Below are 25,377 nucleotides of genomic sequence, written 5' to 3' on the forward strand. Positions count from 1 at the left end.
TCCTTGACTTCATAGATGTCATTTAGAAAATAGCCCCCAACACTCTACTCAGCAAACTGGATGTAGTCTATCACAGTGCCATCCATTTTATCACCAAAGCCCCGCTGTGACCTGTATGCTCTCGTTGGCTGGCCCTCACTACATATCCGTCACCAAACCCACTGGCTCCAGGTCATCTATAAATCTTTGCTAGGTAAAGCCCCGCCTTATCTCAGCTCACTGGTCACCATAGCAACATCCACCCGTAGCACGCACTCCAGCAGGTATATTGCACTGGTCATCCCCAAAGCCAACACTTCCTTTGGCTGCCTATCCTTCCAGTTCTCTGCTGCCTATGACTGGAACGAATTGCAAAAATCTCTGAAGCTGGAGTCTTATATCTCCCTCTCTAACTTTAAGCATCAGCTGTCTGAGCAGCTTACCGATCACTGCACCTGTACACAGCCAATCTGTAAATAGCACACCCGACTACCTCATCTCCATATTATTACTTACCCTCTTGCTCTTTTGCACCCCAGTATCTCTACTTGCACATCATCATCTGCACATCTATCAGTCCAGTATTAATGCTAAATTGTAATAATTTTTGCCTCTAGGGCCTATTTATTGACAACCTCCCTAGTCTTCTACGTTTGCACACACTGTAGATTGATTTTTCTATTTTATTTTGTGTTATTGACTGTACGTTTGTTTATGTGTAACTCTGTTGTTGTTTTTGTCGCACTGCTTTGCTTTATCTTGGCCAGGTCGCAGTTGTAAATGAGAACTTGTTTTCAACTGGCCTACCTGGTTAAATAAAGGTGAAATAAAAAATAATAATCTCCATATCATCTTAAATTTCTTATAGTATTGTATGTTTTTATGTTGTAGGGGCTCCCTTGAAAAATAGACCTTGGTCTCAATGGGATTACTTGCTAAAATAAAGGTTATTAAAATACATAATCTCGAAAGATGGCTATGGTCACAAAAGTCAAATGAGGCCCTATGGGCCCTGGTCAACAGTAGTGCACTAGGGAACCGGGTGCCATTTGGGATACAAGCCTATAAAGTTATATTTATAGATTATCATTAGGCTGAATAATTGTTTTACCTCACAAATGTCTGACTAGTGCTACATGATGCAATGAATTGTGTGTCAAACCTGAGACGTGAGCCAACCGTCACATCATGCATTAATCAGCTTTCTTTTTTTGGATGGTCGATTCCACACAACATGGGAAACGAGCAGCAATAACAAATCACTACGACAACATCCAACCTGACATGGCAACTGAGAGTGAGAGAACGCAGCGTCTAATGTCTTTCTGCACACCATTAGTATGTGTGAGGGAGGGAGAGACGGGGGAGGCTGGGAGGGAGGGTAGAGAAGAGTGCAGGCGAGCAGCGGGGAATGGAGATAGTTGGGCGAGGGATCTGTGACGGCATGGTAAGGAGGCTGTCTGCTTGACCTATCAATAGTGGAAGAGCGGAGGGACTGGTCTCAATCACACAACGTGCCCTCGCCTCGCCTCGTTACGCTCCCACCGGCCTCGTTACCTTCCCCTCTTCACGTTTGATCATGAAAATGCATGTTGTGACCCAGGCTCTTATTTCCGAGCCTGGCTGCTCCTGTGTCTTGATCTCTTGCAGTGCATGATGACATTACACATAGGAAAGACCATCTCAGGGTCTGTTAACCCACATCTAGAGGCGGCAGGTAGGCCCCTTTTTTTCAATTCTCGCCTAAAATGACATATCCAAATCTAACTGCCTGTACCTCAGGCGCTGAAGTAAGGATATATATTTTCTTGGTACCATTTCAAAGGAAACACTTTGAAGTTTGTGGAAATGTGAAAGGAATGTTGGAGAATATAACACATTAGATCTGGTAAAAGATAATACAAAGAAGAAAAACAACCGTTTAAAAAAATAAAATAATGGTACCATCTTTGAAATGCAAGAGAAAGGCCATAATGTATTATTCCAGCCCAGGTGCAATTTAGATATTGGCTACGAGATGGTAGCAGTGTATGTGCAAAGTTTTAGTCTGATCCAATGAACCATTGCATTTCTGTTCAAAACTTTGTATCAAGACTGCCCAAATGTGCCTAATTTGTTTATTAATAACTTTTCAAGTTCAAAACTGTGCACTCTCCTCAAACAATAGCATGGTTTTCTTTCACTGTAATAGCTAGTGTAAATTGGACAGTGCAGTTAGATTAACTTCACTAGGGTAGGGGGCAGCATTTGGAATTTTGGATGAAAAGCGAGCCCAAATTAAACTGCCAGCTACTCAGGCTCAGAAGCTAGGATATGCATATAATTGGTAGATTTGGATAGAAAGACTTAGGACCCAGTTCATGATCTCTATGGATTCTTCTACATGTGGCCAGTCTTTAGGCATTGTTTCAGGCTTTTACTCTGAAAAATGAGGGCGACACAGCACTTTCAATGAGTGGACAGTGGAAATTTCCAGACATGAGTCCAGCGCGTGATCGGGAGTGCGCCTTTCTTGTTTCTCCTTTTCTATTGACAAAGCTTTTGTCCGGTTGAAATATTATTGATTATTTATGACAAAAACAACCTGAGGATTGATTTTAAACATCGTTTGACATATTTCTACGAACTTTCATTATACTTTTTTGACTTTTTGTCTGGATGTTGAGAGCGAGCTTTGTGCCTTTGGATTACTGAACTAAACACACCAACAAAACAGAGGTTTTTGGACATAAAGAGGGACATTATCGAACAAAACAAACATTTATTGTGTAACATGGAGTCCTGGGAGTGCCACCAGATGAAGATCATCAAAGGTAAGTGATTCATTTAATCGCTATTTCTGACTTTTGTGAGTCCTCTCCTTGGCTGGAAAATGTCTGTATGGTGTTTTGTGGCTAGGCGCTGTCCTAACATAATCGCATGGTGTGCTTTCGCCGTACAGCCTTTTTGAAATCTGACACAGCGGCTGGATTAACAAGAAGTTTATCTTTAATCCTATGTATACCACTTGTATCTTTCATCAATGTTTATGATGAGTATTTCTGTAATTTGATTTGGCTCTCTGCAATTTCACCGGATGTTATTTGAGACAATGCATTACTGAACATAACGCACCAATTTAAACTGAGGTTTTTGGACATAAAGAGGGACTTTATTGAACAAAACAAACATTTATTGTGTAACATGGAGTCCTGGGAGTACCACCAGATGAAGATCATCAAAGGTAAGTGATTCATTTAATCGCTATTTCTGACTTTTGTGAGTCCTCTCCTTGGCTGGAAAATGTCTGTATGGTTTCTTGTGGCTAGGCGCTGTCCTAACATAATTGCATGGTGTCCTTTCGCCGTAAAGCCTTTTTCAAATCGGACACTGTGGTTGGATTAACAAGAAGTTTATCTTTAAAATGGCATATGATACATGTATGTTTGAGGAATTATAATTATGGGAATTCTGTTGTTTTGAATTTGGCACCCTGCAATTTCACTGGCTGTTGTCGAGGTGGGACGCTAGCGTCCCAATGATACCAGAGAGGTTAACAAGAATTTAAGCTTTCTGACAATATCAGATATGTCTATGTCCTGGGAAATGTTCTTGTTGGGTGAAAAATCTGCCGATATGCCCTTGAGCAAGGCACTTAACCCTAATAGCTCCTGAAAGTCGCTCTGGATAAGAACATCTGCTAAATGACTCAAGTGAAATGTAAATCTATAGGCTAAGCTTGTTCACATGGTCCAACACTAGGTCATCGCCAGAGATGTCGGTATCTTAGCAGAACATTTAACAATAAACTCAAGTAATGTGTATGTATGAGATAGGCTACTGCGCTGTCACATGGTTCTTGACCTCCAGTGATAGAAGAGAAAGAGAGAGCTGCAGTGCCTCCTCCTCCCTCCTCGCCTGTCCTGAACTAGAGGTCAAACGGGTTCCCTCTCCAGTTTCTCCTTAGTTCACACTGACCAGCCAGTCGACAGCCACGTCTAGGATCCCTGTCTGTGCACTCAGTCAGTCTGCTGTAGTCAGCATAAACCCCTAACACTCAGTCAGACCTTGAGACTGGGGAGGAGATGGGACCTCAGTCAGCTCACACAGCCAGCAGGCTATTTCTGTCTCAGCAGCCTGGACCAGACAAGCCCCTCCTAAAAGACTCCTTATGCCGTAACAAGGAAGGACAAATGATGGATCCTCGTCAAAAAGGAGTGCACTATATAGGGAATAGGGTGCCATTTGAGACACAAACAGGTACATTGCTACTGTGTGCTCAAATGAAGCGCAGGACAACGACTGACTGGTACAGTGCTACGGTGTGCTCAGATGAAGAATACTTGGAAAGTGAAAAGACAAACATGTCAGACAGCCAAATTGAGTTAGTAAATGAAAGGACGACCTTGATTTGTGGCATAGTTTCTGCTTCAGATGCCAGCAGCACTGGCATGGGTTTAAGTATTTAAGCATCCAGGCTTTGTAAGGTTGTAGCAGGCTTGTTAGTGTAGTATTGATCACACATGTCATTAGTAAGCATATTGTGAATGGGGTAATTTGTCCCCCACCCTCAGTCAAAATAGAATTTCCTCTCTGAAGTTCTTGGACTCGGATCAAGTTAGCTATGCTAAGTTCGTGAATTTTGGCTTGCTGGTATCAATTTGTGATGAGATTGGGGAGGTCAATATGACCCTAACCTGACCTCATGCACTTTATAGTGCATCATTTTTTTCAGTGGAAATAGTATTCAGACAAATGACTGACAAACTGTTGATGAGTGTTTACTGTAGTCTAACCCTTCTCTGTGAAGTCATTCCATCAAATTAAAAAGTAACTATATAATCCAAATCATCAAATGCACCACTGCTTTCATATAAACTGCCATCTTCTATTTGTCTGGCTGTATATAGGACAAGAGACAACAATGACATATCTGCCCTCTCTGGAGAGAGAATTTTTGTCACATGCACCGGATAGCTATTCTATCTGGGTAAACTGACATAAAGCAATGACTTAAATACACCCAGAGAGAGAGAATGAGAAGAGAAGTTGCTTTGGCCTACTGGGGTGGGTGGATCTGCCTGTGTGGAAAGCCACTAGCACCAACGAGGCAGTGCAGTGGAGCGTGACTAAGGTGCAGGGCTAAAGTGTCATGTCGCTTGATGCCTGGATCCCTGTGGACATGTACGGGCAGAGAGGGTCCTACAGGGGGAATTCATTCTAGGACATGCACCATGGAAAAGCCCATCAATTCACACCAACTGGCCAGGCTGTGCTGAGCTGGGCCCAATACCAGGTCATCCTCTGACTGCCCTCCCTACATATGTATTCTGTCTCTGCATACCGACCCTACATACTGTTTCAGGACAAAAGCTGCGTGTTTGACTCTGAACACTGGGTATTGATCATGTTTCAGCATGGCCCGCTTGAGTTAGAAGACTTACTGTTAGTTTCGTGTGTTGGTTGTGTATTAGCACTAGTTGTTTGAGTTAGATGGTTGTGTGTGCATTATGGTTGTGTATTAGCGGTAGTTGTTTGTTCACTCTGATGAGCGCGGCCTGTTGGCGCTAGCCTGGGCTCTGGGTGTTGTGTCTACAGTAGAACAAGCGCTTGTTGATCTGGGTTTCGCTCCTGCAGGCACCATGGCATGGCCACCAATTAGCAGCAGCAATGTGAAAGAAGTGGAAAAATGTCTCAATTAGACACATTTCTCCTCCTTAAAAATTAATTGCTTTCAATGAGATTGAACATAAGTGGAAAAATATCTAAAGATGCCCAAAGCCAGCAGAGAGACTCTCACTACTCCCCTCTGATACTTTGCTCACTCGGTCTCAGCTTTTTATTTTATGGCTGATGCAAAATGTAAAAACCCTCCATGAAAGTGCCAATTGAATTTCAAGGGCATAGCATACATATACGTAAACCAAACGCAATACAATTTACATGCTGGCAACTCACCATCAGACAAGGAGAAAACAAAGTGTGACATTGTGTACTGCAGCTAAACAGACAGAGGAGAAGACTCACTTGTTTTGGTGCTTTGAGCCCTGCAGATGTGCATGGTACTGTGCCACAGAGTTGAGTGTGACATTGCAGACTTCACACGTATAGCTACGTTTCAGACCTGGAATAAGAACACACACACACACACACACGATTATACAGGTGTGTATGTATTTGTTTCAATCTAAATGATTGAACATGGTTCCATAGTTCCAAAGTACAATGTTCCACCACAAATGCAATTAACCCCTGGTCGGGCTGACATCCAGCAAAAAATCCTATCGTCATTAGCGTAACAAAATGTAATATATATATTTTTTCAAATATAGGACTATGTTATATCGTTTTATAGATACACCTCTCCTGAATCGAACCACGTTGTCCGATTTCAAAAAGGCTTTACAGCAAAAGCAAAACATTAGATTATGTTAGAGGAGTATATCGTAAAAGTAGCCACACAGCCATTTTCCGACCAACCACATGCATCACAAATAACCAAAAAACAGCTAAATGCAGCACTAACCTTTGACAATCTTCATCAGATGACACTCCTAGGACATCATGTTACACAATACATGCATTATTTTGTTCGATAAAGTTCATATTTATATATAAAAACAGCATTTTACATCGGCGCGTGACGTTGACTAACTATTTTCCCTCATGCATCCGGTGAAACAGCGCTACAATTTACTAAATTACTATTCGAAAACATTTTTAAAATGTAATATTGTCATTCTAAGATTTATAGATGAATATCTCTTGAAAGCACCTGTAATGCCAGATTTAAAAATAACTTTACTGGGTAATCACATTTTGCGATAAAAGGGGATGCGATACTCAGAAAAATAGGCTACCGTTACAGGTCAGCGCCATCTTGGAACAATCGCATATCAAATCTACTCTTGTATACTATTGTCAATAATCCCTTACCTTTGATTATCTTCATCAGAAAGCACTTCCAGGAATCCCAGGTCCACAATAAATGTATTTTCGTTCGAAAAAGTTAATCCTTTACGTCCCAATAGCTTGTTCTTGTTAGCGCGTTCTGAAGGCTGCTCCAAAAGCTTGTCGGCCGCGGGACTCCTCTTTCAATAAAATGCATTTTTTTTTAAATTTAGGTTCGTTCAAACATGTCAAACGTTGTATAACATAAATCTTTAGGGCCTTTTTCAACCACAGCTCCAATAAGATTCCGTCATAATGGTGATGGCCCTCATGTGACCACGTTCCACAGACTCTCATTGTGTCAGTTTTCACAGTAGGAGATTCAAACCACTTTGTAAAGACTGGGGACATCTAGTGGAAGCAATAGGAAGTGCTCAATGAACCATTGCTCCCGGTGTGATTTATAGGCAAAGTGATGAAGTTGAGTCCGCAATTCAGAATTCCACATCCTGTTACGATCGGTCTCGGGGTTTTGACTGCCATATGAGTTCTGTTATACTCACAGACACCATTCAAACAGTTTTAGAAACTTTAGGGTGTTTTCTATCCACAAGTATTAATTATATGCATATCCTAGCTTCTGAGTTTGAGTAGGAGGCCGTTTACAATGGGCACAATTTTTTTTCAAAAATCGCTGTAGCGCCCCCTATCCTAGGCGACCGTCAAGAGGTTAATGTGTATACATTCACTATTCTATCCCACTGGAGAGTCCTATATGGAATCGTTAGTTCTCTATTGAAAATACCTGGTCAGCATGCTGTCACTAAATAGAGTAGAAGACTAGAGGGGATGAGAACTCTTACTGACAGAGAGATTATGTGCTCATGAGCTCCTGAGTTCTGCAAAAGCAATAGAATTATAGTGGGATAGATGTAGATAAACTTATACAGGATACTACCCTCTATATCAAAACATTCAAACCAAATCAAAATTCCATACCTAAAACCTTGATTTTGGACAAAATTACCTGAATGGATTCTTACTACCAAGGACTATCAAGAAAAATCTTAGAACAAACCGAAACCTGGAAATACCATCCAACACAGTGATGTTCAGTCTGAACCTACTTCTGAAGCCAAAAAGTAAAATACAATAATCTATAAGTAATTTTGTCATATACAGCGTGTAAATAAGGCTACCAAGCTGCTAGGACAGAACAGGCCTGGCTGCAACTTCAATTAGCACTGAACTGTGAAGTGAGATGTGTGAAAACTATTGAGCCTAACAATGGCAGCAGAGTTTCACAGCCTCCCCCACCCAAATGCAGAGCCTTTTGAAGCCCCCTGCGCCATGGCGTATCCCTGTGCAGTAACCTTTGGATATTAAAAATAACATGGCACGGAATAAGAACAAAAATAAGCTCCTCAAGGACAATCCAGAGAAACTATTTGCTGACTGCTACAAAGAGGGGAACGTAAGCAACTTAATTTTCCACACAGAACATCCCCTGGCATGGCACAGTGCTATAAGAGCACACTACCCCTATGTCAAGAGAGAGGGTATTGGCCCAGGGTGGAAACTCAGAATACTAGACATAGAGGAAATTGAAACAACCTCTGTCAACGTGTACAAGTCTGGGACAGCAATGGTGCAGGGCATCCTCAAGCAGTTCCAGCAGGACTTTTACGGGATCAAAGAGTGAGCACAGCAGGAAAAGCTCTCTATCAGTGACTACTCCCCCACCCTGAGTGAGTCTGATCACACCCCCCCAGCACTGAACACACCCAGGTCCCACAACTGCACTGCTCCTCCATCATTGAGAGGGATAAATTCACCGAGCTGGAGAGAGACATGGTGGAGCTCAGAGAGCTAGTCCACACAATCCAGACAGAACAAACCAGACCAGCACAACAACCCCCCCCAACAAGACCCGGAGGGCGGGAGGTGGAGATGGACGGCTATCTGAGAGAACTGGCTGCACTCCGGACTGAGGTGAGAGAACTTAAGGAGAAGAGAGAGGACCACATGGCACAGCTAAATGCAGTGAAAGAGGAGGGAGAGACACACATTTCACAGATAACAGGACTGAAGGAGGAGGTGAGAAACACATGGCACAGCTAACAGCGGTGAAGGAGGAGGTGAGAAACACATGGCACAGCTAGCAGTGAAGGAGGAGGTGAGAAACACATGGCACAGCTAGCGGTGAAGGAGGAGGTGAGAAACACATGGCACAGCTAACAGCGGTGAAGGAGGAGGTGAGAAACACATGGCACAGCTAGCGGTGAAGGAGGAGGTGAGAAACACATGGCACAGCTAGCAGTGAAGGAGGAGGTGAGAAACACATGGCACAGCTAGCGGTGAAGGAGGAGGTGAGAAACACATGGCACAGCTAACAGCGGTGAAGGAGGAGGTGAGAAACACATGGCACAGCTAGCGGTGAAGGAGGAGGTGAGAAACACATGGCACAGCTAGCAGTGAAGGAGGAGGTGAGAAACACATGGCACAGCTAGCGGTGAAGGAGGAGGTGAGAAACACATGGCACAGCTAACAGCGGTGAAGGAGGAGGTGAGAAACACATGGCACAGCTAACAGTGATGAAGGAGGTGAGAAAGCTGAGGTGTGACAGAGAGTAGGACACTCCCCCAGAGAAGCCAGCAAAACAGCCCACCTCAGACCTGGACCACAACCTCAACACCATAATAGGACAGACAGTACAGGACCCACCAACCCAACAGACCCCACCCCCTCCGATAGCTCTCCTGACAACTCCCACACATCCACTCAAGGAGACTCCAATGCTAGGTACACCTACAGCTCATCCCTTGACTCAAATGGCTGCTCCTCATTGTCTCAAATGGCTGTTGTCAGAGGACACACTTGGGTCCCCCAGCCACATTATAATTCACACGGGCACAAACGACCTGAGGGCCCAGCAGGAAAGGGTGGCCATAGCACTCAAGGGAGTGATAGTAAAAGTTTTGTGTTCGAAGAAGCTTTTTCTATCTCATCCTGGAATATGCAAGGTCTGAGGTCATCTGCCTTTGGCCTAAAGAGCAGGAACCCAGACTTCATCAAAGAAATTGGAAAAATCTAACATTTTCAACCTACAAGAAACATGGTATAGAGGAGATGGACCCACTGGTTGCCCAGAGAGCTGTTAGTCCAATCCAACAAACTCCAAGTTGTGAAATAGTGAAGAGACTCGGGGGTATGCTAATTTGGTGTAGAGCAGACCTAACCCACTCTATTAAATTAGTCAAAACAGGAACATTTTACATCTGGCTAGAAATTAATAAGGAAATTATCTCAACAGAGAAACGTTTCCTCATGTGTTCTACCTTTATACCCCCAATAGAATACCCATACTTTAACTTGTTATGGATAGGGGGCAGTATTTTCACGGCCGGATAAAAAACGTACCCGATTTAATCTGATTATTACTCCTGCCCAGAAACTAGAATATGCATTTAATTATTAGCTTTGGATAGAAAACACTCAAAAGTTTCTAAAACTGTTTGAATGGTGTCTGTGAGTATAACAGAACTCATTTGGCAGGCCAAAACCTGAGAAGATTCCAAACAGGAAGCGCCCTCTCTGACTATTTCTTGGCCTTCTTGATCATCTCTATCCAAAACAGGGGATCTCTGCTGTAACGTGACATTTTCTAACGCTCCCATAGGCTCTCAGAAGGCGCCAGAACGTTGAATGATGACTTTGCAGTTACTGGCTGAAAAATAGTAGCGCATTAGGATAGTGGTCGATCTGAGAACAATGAGACTGGGGGCGCGTGCACGAGACGACTCCATGTTTTTATTTTTTCATCTTTGAACGAAAACAGGGTTTCCCGGTCGGAATATTATCGCTTTTTTTACGAGAAAAATCGCATAAAAATTGATTTTAAACAGCGTTTGACATGCTTCGAAGTACGGTAATGGAATATTTTGACATTTTTTGTCACGAAACGCGCCGGGCGCGTCACCCTTCTTTACCCTTCGGATAGTGTCTTGAACGCACGAACAAAACGCCACTATTTGGATATAACTATGGATTATTTGGAACCAAACCAACATTTGTTATTGAAGTAGAAGTCCTGGGAGTGCATTCTGACGAAGAACAGCAAAGGTAATCCAATTTTTCTTATAGTAAATCTGAGTTTGGTGAGTAACAAACTTGGTGGGTGTCAAAATAGCTAGCCATGATGGCCGAGCTATCTACTCAGAATATTGCAAAATGTGCTTTCACCGAAAAGCTACTTTAAAATCGGACACCGCGATTGCATAAAGGAATTCTGTATCTATAATTCTTAAAATAATTTATGTTTTTGTGAACGTTTATCGTGAGTAATTTAGTAAATTCACTGGAAGTGTTCGGTGGGAATGCTAGTTCTGAACGTCACATGCTAATGTAAAAAGCTGGTTTTTGATATAAATATGAACTTGATTGAACAAAACATGCATGTATTGTATAACATAATGTCCTAGGAGTGTCATCTGACGATCATCTTAGGTTTGTGCTGCATTTAGCTGTGGTTTTGTTTTTTGTGACATTATATGCTAGCTTGAAAAATGGGTGTCTGATTATTTCTGGCTGGGTACTCTGCTGACATAATCTAATGTTTTGCTTTCGCTGTAAAGCCTTTTTGAAATCGGACAGTGTGGTTAGATAAAGGAGAGTCTTGTCTTTTAAAATGGTGTAAAATAGTCATATGTTTGAAAAATGGAAGTTTGGGGATTTTTGAGGAATTTGTAATTCACGCCACGCCTATCATTGGATATTGGAGCAGGTGTTCCGCTAGCGGAACGTCTAGATGTAAGAGGTTAACGATGACAGCTTCTCCATCCTTGAGGGGGAGATCAGCCATTTCCAGGCCCAGGGACATGTACTAGTTTGTGGTGACTTAAATGCCAGAACTGGACAAGAACCTGACACTCTTAAGCACAAAGGGGGACAAACACCTACCTGGAGGTGACAGTATTATGCACCAAATATGCACCTCTAGACAAAACTATGACAAGGCAACCAACAAAAACTCCTGCAGCTCTGTCGCACGCCGGATCTGTACATAGTCAATGGTAGGCTTCAAGGAGACTATGCTAGGTACACCTACAGCTCATCCCTTGGCAGTAGTACTTTAGATTACTTTATCACTGACCTCAACCCAGAGTCTCTCGGAGCATTCACAGTCAGCCCACCATCACCCATATCAGATCACAGCAAAATCGCAGTCTACCTGAACAGAGCAATACTCAATCACGATGCATCAAAGCCAAATGAACTGCATAATATTAAGAAATGCTATAGATGGATAGTAGTGTAGAAACCTACCAAGAACAATTAGGCAACAACAAATTCAATCCCTTTTAGACAACTTCATGGACAAAACGTGTATCTGTAATAGGGAAGGTGTAAACTTGTGAGTAGAAAGCCTTAACAGTATATTTGACCTTTCAGCTTCCCTGTCAAATCTGAACATTTCAAGCAACCTAAGAAAATTAACAACAATGATAATGAATGACAATGTTTGATGAAGAATGCAAAAACCTAAGAAAGAAACTGAGAAACCTATCCAACCAAAAACATAGAGACTCAGAAAACCTGAGTCTACGCCTTCACTATGGTGAATCATTAAAACAATACAAAAATGCACTACGGAAAAAGAAGGAACAGCACGTCAGAAATCAGCTCAATGTAATTGAAGAATCCATAGAATCTAACAGCTTCTGGGAAAATCGGAACACACTAAACAAACAACAACACAAAGAGTTATCTATCCAAAACGGAGATGTATGGATAAACCCCTTCTCCAATCTTTTTGGCTCTATAACCTGTTGGGGATAGGGGGCAGTATTTGCACGGCCGGATAAAAAACGTACCCGATTTAATCTGGTTACTACTCCTGCCCAGTAACTAGAATATGCATATAATTATTGGCTTTGGATAGAAAACACCCTAAAGTTTCTAAAACTGTTTGAATGGTGTCTGTGAGTATAACAGAACTCATATGGCAGGCAAAAACCTGATACGATTCCTTACAGGAAGTGGCCTGTCTGACAAGTTCTTGTTCTTCTTGGCTCTGTTTATTGAAAACTGAGGATCTTTGCTGTAATGTGACACTTCCTACGGGTCCCATAGGCTCTCAGAACCCGGGAAAAAGCTGAATGATGTAATTCCAGCCTCTGGCTGAAAAACATTAGCGCGTTTGGATAGTGGCCGGTCAGAGTACCATCAGACTGAGGCTCGTGCACGAGGGGATCCCATGTTTTTATTTTCTCTCTCTTTGAACGTAAACACGCTTTCCCGGGTCGGAATATTATTGCTTTTTTACGAGAAAAATTGCATAAAAATTGATTTTAAACAGCGGTTGACATGCTTCGAAGTACGGTAATGGAATATTTAGAAATTGTTTGTCACGAAACGCGTCGTGCGCATCACCCTTCTTTACACTTCGGATAGTGTCTTGAACGCACGAACAAAACAGAGGATATTTGAACATAACTATGGATTATTTTGAACCAAACCAACATTTGTTATTGAAGTAGAAGTCCTGGGAGTGTATTCTGACGAAGAACAGCAAAGGTAATAAAATGTTTCTTATAGTAAATCTGACTTTGGTGAGGGCTAAACTTGCTGGGTGTCTAAATAGCTAGCCCTGTGATGCCGGGCTATCTACTCAGAATATTGCAAAATGTGCTTTCACCGAAAAGCTATTTTAAAATCGGACATAGCGAGTGCATAGAGGAGTTCTGTATCTATAATTCTTAAAATAATTGTTATGTTTTTTCTGAACGTTTATCGTGAGTAATTTAGTAAATTCACCGGAAGTTTGCGGGGGGTATGCTAGTTCTGAACGTCACATGCTAATCTAAAAAGCTGTTTTTTGATATAAATATGAACTTTATTGAACAAAACATGCATGTATTGTATAACATAATGTTCTAAGATTGTCATCTGATGAAGATCATCAAAGGTTAGTGCTGCATTTAGCTGTGGTTTGGGTTTATGTGACATTATATGCTAGCTTGAAAAATGGGTGTCTGATTATTTCTGGCTGGGTACTCTGCTGTCATAATCTAATGTTTTGCTTTCGTTGTAAAGCCTTTTTGAAATCGGACAGTGTGGTTAGATTAACGAGAGTCTTGTCTTTAAAATGGTGTAAAATAGTAATATGTTTGAGAAATTGAAGTTATAGCATTTCTAAGGTATTTGAATAACGCGCCACGGGATTCCACTGGCTGTTACGTAGGTGTGACGAAATCGTCCCACTGGCCCTAGAGAAGATAACAAACAACTAACAGCAAAAACATATACATGATAAATTACAAATCTTAGAATCAGCTATTAAAGACTACCAGAACCCACTGAATTCTCCAAATTACATTGAATGAATTACAGGACAAAATACAAACCCTCCAACCCAAAAAGGCCTGTGATGTTGATGGTATCCTACATGAAATGTAAAATATACAGACCAGAAATTCCAATTGTCTATACTTAAACTCTTTAACATCATCCTCAGCTTTGGCATGTTCCCCAATATTCATCCTGCACACCCTAATTGACAAACAAACAAACCAAAACAAAGGCAACATTTTCTCCTGCTTTGTTGGTTTCAAAAAAGCTTTTGACTGAATTTGGCATGAGTGTCTGCTAAACAAATTGATGGAAAGTAGGGTTGGGGGAAAAAACAGAACATTATAAAATACATATACACAAACATTTCTTTCCACAGAACCGCGGGGGTGAGACAGGGATGCAGCTTAAGATCCACCCTCTTCAACATATATATCAACAAATTGGCGAGGATACTAGAACAGTCTGCAGCACCTGGCCTCACCATACTAGAATCTGAAGTCAAATGGCTACTGTTTGCTGATGATCTGGTGCTTCTGTCCTCAACCAAGGAGGGCCTACAGCAGCACCTAGATCTTCTGCACAGATTCTGTCAGACGTGGGCCCTGACAGTAAATCTCAGTAAGACAAAAATAATGGTGTTCCGAAAAAGGTCGTTGCCAGGACCACGTATACAAATTCCATCTCTACACCGTTGCCCTCGGGCACACAAAAAAACGATACATACCTCGGCCTAAACATCAGCGCCACAGGTAACTTCCACAAAGCTGTGAATGATCTGAGAAACAAGGCAAGAAGGGCCTTCTATGCCATCAAAAGGAACATAAAATTTCACATACCTATTAGGATCTTGCTAAAAATACTTGAATCAGTTATAGAACCCATTGCCCTTTATGGTTGTGGGGTCCGCTCATCAACCAATAATTCACAAAATGGGGGAAAAAACTAATTGAAACACCACATTTTGGACGATACCCGCTAATTATCAAAATCCAGAAAAGAGCCATTAAATTCCACAACCACCTAAAAGGAAGCGATTCCCAAACCTTCCATAACAAAGCCATCACCTACAGAGAGATTAACCTGGAGAAGAGTCCCATAAGCAAGCTGGTCATGGAGCTCTGTTCACAAACACAAACAGACCCCACAGAGCCCCAGGAATGCAACACAATTAGACCCAAACAAATCATGGGAAAACATAAAGATAATTATTTCCAATGTGTCAAGTAATTAACAAAAAAACTGAGCAAACTAGAATGCTATTTGGCCCTAAACAGAGAGTACACAGTAGCAGAATACCTGACCACTGTGACTGACCCACAATTAAGGAAAGCTTTGACTATGTACAGACTCAATGAGCATGGCTTTGCTATTGAGGAAGGCCGCCGTAGGCAGACCTGGCTCTCAAGAGAAGACAGGCTATGTGCACACTGCCCACAAAACGAGGTGGAAACTGAGCTGCACTTCCTAACCTCCTACCAAATGTATGACCATATCAGAGACGCATAGTTCCCTCAGATTACACAGACCCACAAAGAATTTGAAAAATAAATCACATTTTTATAAACTCCCTTATGGCGCTGAGACTCGGCACTGCGTGTCATTTTGACAGGCCGCATCTCAAACGCTTTTTGAAAAGTTGAATGTGCTGCAGCCCCGGCATCCATCAACACCATCCAACCTGAAGCACCTCCCATGGCGCCTGCCCTGCACGAGCAATGAAGCACCAGCTTACCACCGCTGGAGTGCTGGGCCTCTGTCTGCTGCTTCTGCATTCACTCTGATCATGCTCATCCTTCTTGTATTCAGGGGCCTCTGCTCTGAGTTATAAGAGAGCCATTTATTTCTGTGTTAACTGGACATTGAGATTCCCAATATGAGAAGAGAGTAACAGGTAGAAGAGACAATTGAAAATGTCCCGCTGTCTTCATCTGAATCTCACCCATAGATCTTCGTTTCACATCTAGGACACCTATGGCAGAGGATTCTTCCAAAGCCCAACTAGGGATACAGTGTCAGACACCCAGCTTCACATAACTGTTGTGTCACCCTATCCATACAATATAGGATAAGTTTACAGTAAATCGAATCCAGTGTTGTGATCATTTACATTTTACATTTAAGTCATTTAGCAGACGCTCTTATCCAGAGCGACTTACAAATTGGTGCATTCACCTTATAATATCCAGTGGAACAACCACTTTACAATAGTGCATCTAAATATTTTAAGGGGGGGTTAGAAGGATTACTTTATCCTATCCCAGGTATTCCTTAAAGAGGTGGGGTTTCAGGTGTCTCCGGAAGGTGGTGATTGACTCCGCTGTCCTGGCGTCGTGAGGGAGCTTGTTCCACCATTGGGGTGCCAGAGCAGCGAACAGTTTTGACTGGGCTGAGCGGGAACTGTGCTTCCTCAGAGGTAGGGAGGCGAGCAGGCCAGAGGTGGATGAACGCAGTGCCCTTGTTTGGGTGTAGGGCCTGATCAGAGCCTGAAGGTACGGAGGTGCCGTTCCCCTCACAGCTCCGTAGGCAAGCACCATGGTCTTGTAGCGGATGCGAGCTTCGACTGGAAGCCAGTGGAGAGAGCGGAGGAGCGGGGTGACGTGAGAGAACTTGGGAAGGTTGAACACCAGACGGGCTGCGGCGTTCTGGATGAGTTGTAGGGGTTTAATGGCACAGGCAGGGAGCCCAGCCAACAACGAGTTGCAGTAATCCAGACGGCAGATGACAAGTGCCTGGATTAGGACCTGTACCGCTTCCTGTGTGAGGCAGGGTCGTACTCTGCGAATGTTGTAGAGCATGAACCTACAGGATCGGGTCACCGCCTTGATGTTAGTGGAGAACGACAGGGTGTTGTCCAGGGTCACGCCGAGGCTCTTAGCACTCTGGGAGGAGGACACAAGGGAGTTGTCAACCGTGATGGCGAGATCATGGAACGGGCAGTCCTTCCCCGGGAGGAAGAGCAGCTCCGTCTTGCCGAGGTTCAGCTTGAGGTGGTGATCCGTCATCCACACTGATATGTCTGCCAGACATGCAGAGATGCGATTCGCCACCTGGTTGTCAGAAGGGGGAAAGGAGAAGATTAATTGTGTGTCATCTGCATAGCAATGATATGAGAGACCATGTGAGGATATGACAGAGCCAAGTGACTTGGTGTATAGCGAGAATAGGAGTGGGCCTAGAACAGAGCCCTGGGGGACACCAGTGGTGAGAGCACATGGTGCGGAGACAGATTCTCGCCACGCCACCTGGTAGGAGCGACCTGTCAGGTAGGACGCAATCCAAGCGTGGGCCGCGCCGGAGATGCCCAGCTCGGAGAGGGTGGAGAGGAGGATCTGATGGTTCACGGTATCAAAGGCAGCAGATAGGTCTAGAAGGATGAGAGCAGAGGAGAGAGAGTTAGCTTTAGCAGTGCGGAGAGCCTCCGTGACACAGAAAAGAGCAGTTTCAGTTGAATGCCCAGTCTTGAAACCTGACTGATTAGGATCAAGAAGGTCATTCTGAGAGAGATAGCAAGAGAGCTGGCCAAGGACGGCACGTTCAAGAGTTTTGGAGAGAAAGGAGAGAAGGGATACTGGTCTGTAGTTGTTGACATCGGAGGGATCGAGTGTAGGTTTTTTCAGAAGGGGTGCAACTCTCGCTCTCTTGAAGACGGAAGGGACGTAGCCAGCGGTCAAGGATGAGTTGATGAGCGAGGTGAGGTAGGGGAGAAGGTCTCCGGAAATGGTCTGGAGAAGAGAGGAGAGGATAGGGTCAAGTGGGCAGGTTGTTGGGCGGCCGGCCGTCACAAGACGCGAGATTTCATCTGGAGAGAGAGGGGAGAAAGAGGTCAAAGCACAGGGTAGGGCAGTGTGAGCAGGACCAGCGGTGTCGTTTGACTTAGCAAACGAGGATCGGATGTCGTCAACCTTCTTTTCAAAATGGTTGACGAAGTCATCTGCAGAGAGGGAGGAGGGGGGGAGGGGGAGGAGGATTCAGGAGGGAGGAGAAGGTAGCAAAGAGCTTCCTAGGGTTAGAGGCAGATGCTTGGAGTTTAGAGTGGTAGAAAGTGGCTTTAGCAGCAGAGACAGAAGAGGAAAATGTAGAGAGGAGGGAGTGAAAGGATGCCAGATCCGCAGGGAGGCGAGTTTTCCTCCATTTCCGCTCGGCTGCCCGGAGCCCTGTTCTGTGAGCTCGCAGTGAGTCGTCGAGCCACGGAGCAGGAGGGGAGGACCGCGCCGGCCTGGAGGATAGGGTACAGAAGAAATCAAAGGATGCAGAGAGGGAGGAGAGGAGGGTTGAGGAGGCAGAATCAGGAGATAGGTTGGAGAAGGTTTGAGCAGAGGGAAGAGATGATAGGATGGAAGAGGAGAGAGTAGCGGGAGAGAGAGAGCGAAGGTTGGGACGGCGCAATACCATCCGAGTAGGGGCAGAGTGAGAAGTGTTGGATGAGAGCGAGAGGGAAAAGGATACAAGGTAGTGGTCGGAGACTTGGAGGGGAGTTGCAATGAGATTAGTGGAAGAACAGCATCTAGTAAAGATGAGGTCAAGCGTATTGCCTGCCTTGTGAGTAGGGGGGGAAGGTGAGAGGGTGAGGTCGAAAGAGGAGAGGAGTGGAAAGAAGGAGGCAGAGAGGAATGAGTCAAAGGTAGACGTGGGGAGGTTAAAGTCACCCAGAACTGTGAGAGGTGAGCCATCCTCAGGAAAGGAACTTATCAAGGCGTCAAGCTCATTGATGAACTCTCCAAGGGAACCTGGAGGGCGATAAATGATAAGGATGTTAAGCTTGAAAGGGCTGGTAACTGTGACAGCATGGAATTCAAATGAGGAGATAGACAGATGAGTCAGGGGAGAAAGAGAGAATGTCCACTTGGGAGAGATGAGGATTCCAGTGCCACCACCCCGCTGGCTCGATGCTCTAGGGGTATGCGAGAACACGTAGTCAGACGAGGAGAGAGCAGTAAGAGTAGCAGTGTTATCTGTGGTAATCCATGTTTCCGTCAGCGCCAGGAAGTCTAGGGACTGGAGGGTAGCATAGGCTGAGATGAACTCAGCCTTGTTGGCCGCAGACCGGCAGTTCCAGAGGCTGCCGGAGACCTGGAACTCCACGTGGGTCGTGCGCGCTGGGACCACCAGGTTAGAGTGGCAGCGGCCACGCGGTGTGGAGCGTTTGTATGGCCTGTGCAGAGGGGAGAGAACAGGGATAGACAGACACATAGTAGACAAGCTACAGAAGAGGCTACGCTAATGCAAAGGAGATTGGAATGACAAGTGGACTACATGTCTCGAATGTTCAGAAAGTTAAGCTTACATTGCAAAAATCTTATTGACTAAAATGATACAGTACTGCTGGCTGGTGGAGTAGGCTAGCTAGCAGTGGCTGCGTTGTTGACTTTGAACGTGTAGCTGGCTAGGTAACCTCGATAGTTTCAGTAGTACACATTGTCATGATACAAAGCAACTTTGTAGCTAGCTAGCTAACATAACACTAATCAAGACGTTGCTTGTAATGTATTTAGTTTCTACAATGCTGCTCGTCGCTAATAGTTGGCTGGGTTTGGAAAAATGGCGTCGCGGGGGACGGAAATAGCTGGCTAGCTAACCTCGATGGCTGGCTAGCTAACCTCGGTAATTACTAGACTACACAATTATCAAGCTATGACAAAGACAACTAAGTAGCTAGCTAGCTAACACTGCACTAGTCAAATCGTTCTGCCATGTTATCCTATTCATCTCTTCCTTCCCCTAGTGTATCTCTAATGGGAATATCCTATGTCAACGCTCAATTGAGTCACTCTACTGCATAATATGGAATATTATTCCAGCCACAGCTTTCATTGTCTCAATTGTTAACTGAGAGATATTGTCGCGGCCTTCAGAGGCCAGCAACGGAGAACCTGTGGCAGCCAGACAATGTGATCGATCAACAGTGTAATCATGGATTGTTTATGAGCAGAGAAAGGTGGTGCTGGTCCATGGTTCATGCTAAATTAACCACGAGTCATCTGGCCCACTCCAATGGTGCATCTCCTGAAACAGCATATGCTTCCTCTGAAGGCAAGGGAACGCCACTCAGATCAGGACAAATGGCCCAATAGTCCAAAACTACAGTCAGCTTCTTGGCTGTATTACATGTAATGAAAAACATTCCTCACTTGTGTGATCTCAAACTAGTTGACAAGGATTATACTCATGGATAGGAAAATGCTGAGAACTAAATAAAATAAATTGTAAAGCTAGAAGCCTGCAGCAAAATAAGCCTTTATTGAATTTGCTTACCACTGACGCGTTTCAAAAAACATGTCTTCATCAGGTAAATGGTGAATTCCAAATAATGTGGATAAAGCCTGCAGTGTAAACACAGATCCCCTGTTGCTTTAAAAAGGCAGCTCATCTTTCCATCTAACCCATCTTTAAACAATACAAAGTGTTGAAATGAAATCCTTGTTAAAAGCAATCTTGTTCAGTGAATCATGCTGCAGATAAAATTTCATTCTGAAAACACAGTACACCAATACGATGGGAAATAAATTCAGTTTAGGGTTGGTGTAATCTCCCGCTCTCCCGGTTGTCTCCAGATTGAATTGCCTCTCCTCCTTTGATGAAATATACGACAACTTGAACAGAGCCTTCCTTCCTCCTCTGCCCTCTTGGAGAGGAGCTTGATCAGCTGAGCCTGCCATTAAGGTAGTATTAGATCTATTTTAGGGTCAGGAGGGATTGAAATGGCAGCATACAGACAGACAAAAGGAGTGGCTTGTGAATTGGGAATGCAGGGCTCCGGGAGAAAGCTGCTGAAGCTAGTAGAGAGGACGTGCCAAATCACATCTCTCGGAGACGTCTCTCCAATTAACCATGCTGGGATGGAGTTCGGAAAACACAATTTATCATCATGTCTTGGTTTGATTGACAGGGCTGGCTATGGTGTAAACTAAACACTCCGGGGGAACGTCATAATCACTGATGCAATCATATCAGATTGCATTAGATGTGCATGCATCTGCTTGGACGTGAGATCTGAAGGGATTGATTAATAAACCTGATGATGAGAGGGAGAGATGAAGGCAGAGAGATGGCATGGCAGCAGTAGTTCTATCAGGATGACAAGAGAATGTGCTTTAGTCTTTATTCTTCATTCGGATCCCCATTAGCTTATGCCATGACGTCAGCTAGTCTTCCAACACTTTCTTAACCAAATGTGCTCAATGAAAGTTTGATAGAAGCCATTTGCGGTGTGTGCTCTGTTAGGATATGTTGCTTGTTAAAGAACAATTTAGCAGTGAACAGTGCAACTGAATGAAGTGAGTGCTGGCTCCTATTTTTCATTTAAATGAGCATTGGTTCTATGACAGACAAAGCTGGGCCCCCATTCCAAAGTGGGGAAGACTAGTAGTGAAAATAGTGCCCAGCCCCAGAAAATTTTAAACAAAACTTCAAGTGCAACTGAATCAAGTAAGTGCCCCTATTTTCATTTGATGAGCATTAGTTATATGAGAGACATAGCTTAGGGGCCAGCCGCACCATAATAAACCATTCTAGTCCTCCTTTCTGCTCAATAAGCATGTTTTGTTATAGACTAAGCACATGAGACATACAATAGAGAAGATTAAATCTCCTTACAGTGTTAGTTAAAACAAAATGGTCTGGGTTGCAGTGCAGTCTACAGTCTCAGGATGGGTCCCAAAATGGCACCCCTATTCCCTATATAGTGTACTACTTTTATGGGCCCGGTCAAATGCACTAAATAGGGAATAGGGTGCCATTTTTGGTTTGCATACGAACTCAGATATGATGAGTTTGACTGGAGGGAGGAAAAGACGATAAAAGATCAAAGCGAGAGCAATTGTATAAATGTGTGTCATCAGTCCATGGAGCCAGGGGCTTATACCGAGGTAGCCCCTGGGAGAACTGCCATTATTTGCCTGTGCAATGGAAACAAGAAAATGGGACCATCTCCTATTCTGTCTTTCTCTTGTCATAAATTACTGCAGTGTTACAGTCCAGATAGAACCACATCTCTCAGACACAGTCAGTGGTCCAACGCTTTGCCACAGCAACAGACACCATTATATTCAGATTGAATATACACTATATATACACAAAAGCATGTGGACACCCCTTCAAATGAGTGGATTCGGCTATTTCAGACACACCCGTTGCTGACAGGTGTATAATATCGAGCACACAGCCATGCAATCTCCATAGACAAACATTGGCAGTAGAATGGCCTTACTGAAGAGCACAGTGACTTTCAACACGGCACCGTCATAGGATGCTACCTTTCCAACAAGTCAGTTAGTCAAAGTTCTGCCCTGCTAGAGCTGCCCAGGTCAACTGTAAGTGCTGTTATTGTGAAGTGGAAAGTCTAGGAGCAACAATGGCTCAGCCGCGAAGTGGTATGCCACACAAGGTCACAGAACAGGACTTCCGAGTGCTGAAGCTCAGAGCGCGTAAAAATAATCTGTCCTCAGTTGCAACCCTCACTACTGAGTTCCAAACTACCTCTGGAAGCAACATCAGCACAATAACTGTTTCTTTGGAAGCTTCATGAAATGGGTTTCCATGGCTGAGCAGCTGCACACAAGCCTTTGATCACCATGCACAATGCCAAGTGTCGGCTGGAGTGGTGTAAGCTTGCCGCCATTGGACTCTGGAGCGATGAATCACGCTTCACCTTCTGGCAGTCCGACAGGGTTTGGCGGATGCCAGGAGAATGCTACCTGTCTCAATGCATAGTGTCAACTGTAAAGTTTGATGGAGGAGGAATAATGGTCTGGGGCTGTTTTTCAGGGTTCGGACTAGGCCCCTTAGTTCCAGTGAAGGGAAATCTTAATGCTACAGCATACAATGACATTTTAAACAATTCTTTGCTTCCAACTTTATGGCAACAGTTTGGGGAAGGCCCTTTCCTGTTTCAGCATGACAATGCACCCGTGCACAAAACGAGGTCCATGCAGAAATGGTTTGTCGAGATCGGTGTGGAAGAACTTGACTGGCCTGCGCAGGGCCCTGACCTCAACCCCATCAAACACCTTTGGGATGAATTGGAATGCCGACTGCAAGCCAGGCCTAATTGCCCAACATCAGTGCCCGACCTCACTAATGCTCTTGTGGCTGAATGGAAGCAAGTCCCCGCAGCAGTGTTCCAACATCTAGTGGAAAGCCTTCCCAGAAGAGTGGTGGCTGTTATAGCAGCAAAGGGGCACCAACTCCATATTAATGCCCATGATGTTGGAATGTAATGTAGCTAATGCACCTCCTCCTCCATAACCCAAAGCTATATTTATATATTAGATGATAATAGTAATAATAATAGAGCAACTTATTTCTTATCTTAGAAGAGAAAGAACAACTTAGAAGTAGAAGCTATATTTCAATTGTATATGATAACAATAATAAGACAAGTTGTTGCTCTTCTAGCAGGGAAACATGTTTTGGAATGTGACTCACACCATCATCTTCTGTTACTTCCAAAAAAGGACTTTATAAGAAACAAAGCACCATGAGCAGTCTCTAAAATAGACTGCAGCAATTCAATACATCATGAACTAACTGGGATAGATTGGACTGTCTTGGATCTTGCTTACATTTTCCCTACATTACATTAATTGATGTATGGAGGTGATGTGGATTATGTCCCAAATGGCACCCTATTCCCTACATAGTGCACTACTTTTGACCAGAGCCGTATGGGCCTTGGTCAAAAGTAGTGCACTACATAAGAAATGGGGTACAGTCAAGTTAACAGTACATATTGTACAGTACATACAGATGACATAAGCCCGTATGGTATAGATAACCTAGAAACTGTATGCAGGTAAAGTATAGTTATTCCTTTCAGCTCCTAGTGGAACAGAGGGCCTCATATGCAGGTATAGCTAGCTACGATACGTACAGATTACATAAGCCCTTATGCTATAGATCTGTATAGTGTATACAAGTAGGTAGCTATGAAACATATGCACACACCCTTTAGATGCATGCAGTGCAGTATGTAGCACAGCTTTACAAAGCTCCATGAAGTCTCAGCTCTGGAGGGAAATGTAAAACCAGAGAACATGGCTGAACCTAGATGATCATAGTGTGAAGTTAGCAGGGTTTAGGGAAATATTGAGGTTAGCAGTGTTTAGGATGGTAGAGGAAAATAGTGGGGTTAGCCGTGTTTAGGATGGTAGATAATATTGAAGTTTGTAGGGTTTAGGATGGTAGAGGATAATATTGAGGTTAGCAGTGTTTAGGATGGTAGAGGATAATATTGAGGTTAGTAGTGTTTAGGATGGTAGATAATATTGAAGTTTGTAGGGTTTAGGATGGTAGAGGATAATAGTGAGGTTGGTAGGGTTTAGGATGGTAGAGGATAATAGTGGGGTTAGTAGGGTTTAGGATGGTAGAGGATAATAGTGGGGTTAGTAGGGTTTAGGATGGTAGAGGATAATAGTGGGGTTAGTAGGGTTTAGGATGGTAGAGGATAATAGTGGGGTTAGTAGGGTTTAGGATGGTAGAGGATAATAGTGGGGTTAGTAGGGTTTAGGATGATAGAGGATAATAGTGGGGTTAGCAGGGTTAAGGATGGTAGAGGATAATAGTGGGGTTAGCAGGGTTTAGGATGGTAGAGGATAATAGTTTGTTTAGTAGGGTTTAGGATTGGTAACAAACAGAGGGTGAAATGGGAGCAAAGATAGATGAGTGGGATGGTGAGATAAAAGAAAAACAAAAACAAAAGGCTGTTGGTAAATCAGAGCAGAGAGAGAAGTGGGCAGGTCCTCCTCTGGAGGCTCATCTTCTACAGAACACAGAACAGAGTACTAATAGGTTGGGGGCCCACATTATGGCATCCTAAATGGCACCAAAAGTAGTGCACTATATAGGGAATAGGGTGCCATTTGTGAGGCAGACTTTGTGTAAACACAGCAGAGTGCTGTACTCTCACTCACTCAATTCTCAGAAACAACACCACTACTGAGCTGTATAACCACCAACCAATGTACAGGAAATCTATAAAATGCTCCTCTCAATAGGTACTCAATAAATATTTAATGAACTGCATGGAAAAGTCACAACTGCCAGATTCCCATCTACAATTGTTGGTTTAATAGCCATCCCACATCAGACAACTGTAAAACAATGTGCAAGGACAGGACAATTATGTGAGGCAGGACAAAAAAGAACAGAGGGAAAAGAGAAGTGCTATTTCATTTGGAT

The 25,377-nt window shown here is 43.6% G+C and overlaps 1 protein-coding gene across 1 annotated transcript in view; it reads right to left on the reverse strand.

Annotated features, from left to right (window-relative positions):
- The window catches only part of LOC106580521 (zinc finger matrin-type protein 4), a 201,907-nt gene that overhangs the window by 16,207 nt on the left and 160,323 nt on the right, over nt 1-25,377 (reverse strand). Inside the window, exon 6 of the mRNA XM_045703277.1 lies at nt 5,986-6,082. Coding sequence (XP_045559233.1) covers nt 5,986-6,082 — 97 coding nt within the window. The remainder of the gene's footprint in view (nt 1-5,985; nt 6,083-25,377) is intronic.

The sequence above is a fragment of the Salmo salar genome, chromosome ssa20, assembly GCF_905237065.1.
Source record: "Salmo salar chromosome ssa20, Ssal_v3.1, whole genome shotgun sequence".
Classification (NCBI taxonomy): domain Eukaryota; kingdom Metazoa; phylum Chordata; class Actinopteri; order Salmoniformes; family Salmonidae; genus Salmo; species Salmo salar.